The following is a 5,423-nucleotide window of genomic DNA, read 5'->3' on the forward strand; positions in this document are numbered from 1 at the left end:
TACAAAAAGTACGTACCGTTTGACTCGTCTTGAAGTGAACTAAGTAATTGAATTGGTTTGAAGAAGACAATTACTCGTCAACGTCGTGCTAAGGTGTTAAAACAGTCGAAAAAAATGCTAAATTTACGTTATTGAGGGCGTTAAAAGGGGGTTTGGGGTTGTGGGTCTTTTACCCCTTTAGTGCACTTGGGGACGTCAAGACGAGTCTAACGGTATGCGGTTTTTCAAAATCGGATGATTAGAAGTCGAGATTGTCGATCATTGTTTTTTACCGACCTTACAAAAACAAGGTTTTTCGAAGTTTTCATTTTTTAACAAAAAATGAGGCAACATTCTATTCGTAATTTGGACTCAATTTTTCATGCTCTACTATATGGCTATAAAAAATTAAAAATTTCGATACCTTTTTCCATTTTAAATTTGGATTTAAAATAAAAAATCAATTTTTATAGCCTTGACCTTTGACCAAAAACTTTGAGGTCATTTCGACCCTCCTAGGTCTACCCTAGGCCCTCTAGGGGCTATCACCACCTAATTTTGAAATTTCAAACAATGTCGAAAAAGGTGGCCTTGACCTACCACTTTGAGGTCAACATAAAAGTTATTTGTCTTGTTGAGACAAGGTAAACGGTTTTTTAATTTTCTAGGACCACCCTGAGCAAAGTTATTAATTACTCAAAATTCTCAGGGTCATGTCAGGTACAGACCCTGATGGTCATTCCGACCCTCGTAGGTCTACCCTAGGCCCTCTATAGGAGCTATCATCACTCAATTTTGAATTTTCGAAAAACAGGTCAAAAAAGGTGACCTTGACCTTCGACCTGGGAATGTTTTGTAAATTGAATCTTGTTCAGAGTCAAAAACTAGGCTGTGCAGTGAAAATTTCAAGGTGATATCTCAACGCAGTCAAAAGTTGGTCATCATTGTCCTCATTGTCCAGCAGCTGTCCACGACCAATAAGTCTGCAAGACTTCCCAACCATCAGAAGACAGCTATTAAGTACAAGCGTTTCAAACTGAGACACTTCTTCGAAAGGTGTTTCAATTAGAGACATATTTTCAGAAAGTGTTTCAAACGGAGACACTTCCACCGAAAGTGTCTCAATTTGAAATAATTTTCAAAGTGTCTCAGTTAGAGATACCAAAAGTGTCTCAGATAGATTTTTTTGTGTGTGCAAAACGATTGAAGGAGTCCTGTGTCTTGTCTTGAATTTCAAAGCTTGATCCCCAGAAGAAAATACGGTTTTTTTGACGGCAAATAATACTTTATTTCAATACTTGATATAGAGACTGTCATGCCACCTAGTGAGCATTGTTGGGACAATTAGTTAGAATAAAGATGGAGTTTGATAGCACACAACGGCTGTGTCTCTCTACAAGAAAATAATCCTTCTAATCCCAATAACTATAAAGACATCCGTAATCACCGGACGTCCCAACTCCCAACCCCTTTCGGACTGGCGCCACTCCGTAGGAGTACACGGAGGTAGCGCGCTATTTCAATACTCTTTATGTGAACAATTGTTGTCTAGCTCATTTTAGCCCATTTAGTGCTGATGACGTGCGCGTCCAGCAGTGATGACCATCTCTCGCCAGATATGAACGAATGGACATAAGATGAGAAGGATATGTGAAGGTAAATTTATAGAAATTATCAGTACAATTCAATGCAAATTTTTGATACTTTCTGCAGAAAGCCTTCGATTTTTTCGACCAAATAAAAACTTGTGATTTCGTCCTGTTTCTCGGAGATTTGGATGGCGTAAATAACGAATTAAGTTTGTTCCTGACGAGCTCTCCACCCGGTAAACGAAATATCCAAATTCGACATCCATTTTATGTGAATGTGAATGACAAAATTGGCGCTTAAATAATCGACTTGCCATACTTTGATGTATGTGTTTCGCAGTGTTCACTTCGACATCATGCTTGCATTCACGCACAAACTCATCTTCGAAAGGGCTGAAGAACTACGATTATTGCTATTTTGTGCCAGATGAAGGCAAAACAGAAAGTATCAGATTCTCAAATCTTGTGGTGAAACCGGGTCGCAATAATTCCGAGAATGTCTCAAGTTCGATTGCTCTCGTTGGTGTAATTGAGCCGAAGACGCAAAATAAGGAGTCAAGAAACGGAGTTGATCTGATGCTGGAGGACGTGGTAAAAACTATGCAGACTGACATGGACTACTTGAAAGACACGCTAAGCGCAACCTACGGAAATGAGACGGCAGAGGTCGATAAACGGATTAGCAAGCTGGTGCAGCGTACAAACGAGTTGATGTTTCAAATCAAGGAAGTTTATTACCTCAGGTCAGACAAAAATGCGATTGATAGATCGATGAAACAAAATCGTAGATATTTGCAAACGGAAATGTTTGAGAGTTGAGAAAAGCCACGCCAATTGGAAATGATGGATTCAAAGTAATCGTGGGTAAAAGAACAAAGGAATTCATCTCTCAAAGAATTGATACGATACGATAGTGTTTCTTGACAGCAGAGATGAACTCGAAGGAATTGCAGAAGATATTGACAAGGATAATGTACTTAAAGCTTATAGATTTGTAAGAGAAATGCTTGCTGAATTGAATAAGTACGTTCAGCCGGGCCAAATTTTGGCTCAGCTAATAATCACTCATTGTAAAATTACGCCTCTGAGACCGCTAAGTAGCTTCGATTACTGTATTGATGTACACATGCAAATAGATTTAATCTAATCTAATCTCTAATCGTTCTGCTGGGTGGAGTGGCGACGTGTTAGGGCGACGTGAGTTTAGGTGCAAGAGCCGCTCGTCAACACACAACGATTTTTGAGGGAGAGCTGGCTGCATGATCGTCTGGTCTTGATTTTCAAAGCTTCCACAGGCGGAAAGATGAAGATTATTTGGATGGTAAATATTTTATTTTAATATTCTTTGCTCATAATTTATCATTGCTCACTGTGCAGATTATTTTAGCACATTCAGTGCTGATAGCATGCGCATCGAGAAGTGATAATTTTCATGCTCCAGAAAAGAACAAAATTAACAACGTTAAACGATATATGAAGGTAAAGTAGTTAGAAAATTCTCAGTATAAATCAGTTCAAATATAACTGTCTATGTATAGAGCATCTTCAATTTTTTGGAGCGAACAGACAATGATGAATTTCTCCTGATCCTTGGAGACAGCGATGGTGAAAGTAGCGAATTAAGCCTTTTCCTGACGGGTGCTCGCAATCAGACAAAACCAGCAAAAAGATATAACCAAATCCACTTTCCGTTCTTTGCTGTGGACAAGCAGACCGGCGTTTTAGTCATCGACTTGCCAAACTTTGATGTTGTGTTTCACAACGTGTACGTCGATCTTGTAATGGCATTTACGCACAAACTCATTTTCGAGAAGGCAAAATCACTGCAAATATTGCTTGTAATGCCAGATAAGGGGAAAAAAGAAATTGTCAGATTCTGGAGGCTTGCGATGAAGCTGGTAGCAATTTTAGATGAAAATCTCGAGGATGTTTCAAGTTCAATTGCTCTCGTCGGTGTAAGTAAGCCGATGAGATCCAGGAAAAAAGTTCTGATGATGCTGGAGGACGTGGTGAAAACTTTGCAGAAAGACACTGACTTCATGAAAGACACGCTTAGCGCAACCTACGGAAGCATGTCAGCAGAATGGATCAAACACCAAATTTGGTGGACACAGGAGTTGATGTTTATCATCATGGAAGAGGACTTGTTTGCAGTATTTCAAAGGCCAGGCAAAAATGGAACTTTTTGGTCGGAAAAAATTCGCAAACATTTGCGTGAGCTTTTCTTTGAGACGGATGACTATGGCATTGTGTATCAAGATTTGAAAGTTATAGTGGACGGAAGAACAAAGGATTACATCTCTAATATTGATACGTCGGTGTTTGTCAACAATGGTGTGCTTAGAAGATGTACCAAAAAGATTGGCACAGTTCAACTTCCTGGATTTCATACAAATTCCAACATAACTCAATTAAAATTGTCATATGCCAATTATGTTTCAAAGTTTAGGTACACGGTAGATCCAAAATTTAAAGATTACTGCTTGAAAGTCAAATTGGATGCGAGCATCTGGAGCAAATTGAAATTTGAACTCGAAAAGTTGGACTTTTTGGAAAAATTGAAAGGTGAAAATAGCACACTTAGAGAATTTGGTTTGGATTACTTTTTTGTCAAGAAAGTTCAACAATATTGCAAGCTCTCTTTAAATAACGAAAGAAGTAATATGAATTGGAGTTTTGATTGATTGATCATGACGATAATTTACTTTAATAATAAAGGTTTTGAATCCCTATGTACAGTATGTTACAATAAATTTATCAGACACTAAAAAAACATTCGTTTCACGTTTTATTTGACTTCTGATCGAAATAATATTGGGATTTTTTTGTTTATTTTCCTTACCTGGTATAAGTCTAAATTTAAAGTCGCTCAAATAACTACCATTGCTTTGACATTCTGCTCCTAAAAGCATACATTTAACAATGCAAGCCAACACGGGTATATGTATTTCATTTTTAAACAATAAAAATATTGCAATTAATGAACAGTTCTAATGTTTTTTCCTCATCAATATGTCAATATGATAAATAAAAAGTGCACTTCAAAGTAAACAATGTCCAGTAAACAACGAAGTTATTTGTTCGTAACTTTTCTTGGGAAATAAGCAGCGGGAGTGAGTAAGTCAAGTGGAGTGGTTAAGAGGCACTCGAGAAACAGAGTTGTGACAGTAGTGCCAGAGAGAAACAACGTTATATACACCAGTATATATAGCGCTATATTTGATTTGTAATTCTTAGTGCTTTCCTGGAAGAAAATATGCGACATTTAATGGTAAAATTTGCTAAATAACACATTAAATTTATATATTCGATGTTTTCTCTCAGTTTAACATTTTAGCGATGGTGGCATGCGTATTGAGTGGAAATTCGCCACCAAAAAATGCAAACTGGATGAACGCAGTTAATAGATATATGAGGGTAAGTTTTAAAAAACTAAATTTCCTGATTGCGAATTAATTATTGGATATATTCTGTAGAAGACCTATGATTTTCTTGAAAGTGTTGACCAAGAGGAATTCATCCTGATCCTTGGTGACGTGGATGGCAGTCCCTACGAGCTGAGCCGTTACCTGAGGAACGATCATACCCCTGTCCGAGAAGAGGAAAGAATTCTCCAGCATCCGCGCTTCGACGTGGACAACGCCACGAACGCATTGATAATAGACTTGCCTGACTTTAACGAGTATTTTAACATCCCGACCGACTTGATGTTTTCTTTCATGCACAAGCTCATATTCGACAGGGCAAAGAACCTGAAAATAGTGCTGGTTGTGCCAGATAAGGGCGACAAAGAAATAATCAGGTTCACGATGCTAGTAACCAAACTGGTCGCGATTTTAAACAAGAATTACGGAC

General features: G+C 38.0%; 1 protein-coding gene across 1 annotated transcript; it reads left to right on the forward strand.

Moving 5' to 3' along the window:
- Positions 1-2,820: 2,820 nt before the first annotated feature.
- LOC135943477 (uncharacterized) lies at positions 2,821-4,278 on the forward strand. Its single transcript, XM_065490019.1, has 3 exons — positions 2,821-2,889; positions 2,946-3,047; positions 3,107-4,278. Exons 1-3 carry the CDS (start codon positions 2,872-2,874, stop codon positions 4,250-4,252), a joined length of 1,266 nt encoding a protein of 421 aa, XP_065346091.1. The 5' UTR covers positions 2,821-2,871; the 3' UTR covers positions 4,253-4,278.
- Positions 4,279-5,423: the final 1,145 nt, after the last annotated feature.

The sequence above is a fragment of the Cloeon dipterum genome, chromosome 4, assembly GCF_949628265.1.
Source record: "Cloeon dipterum chromosome 4, ieCloDipt1.1, whole genome shotgun sequence".
In the NCBI taxonomy this organism is placed as follows: Eukaryota; Metazoa; Arthropoda; class Insecta; order Ephemeroptera; family Baetidae; genus Cloeon; species Cloeon dipterum.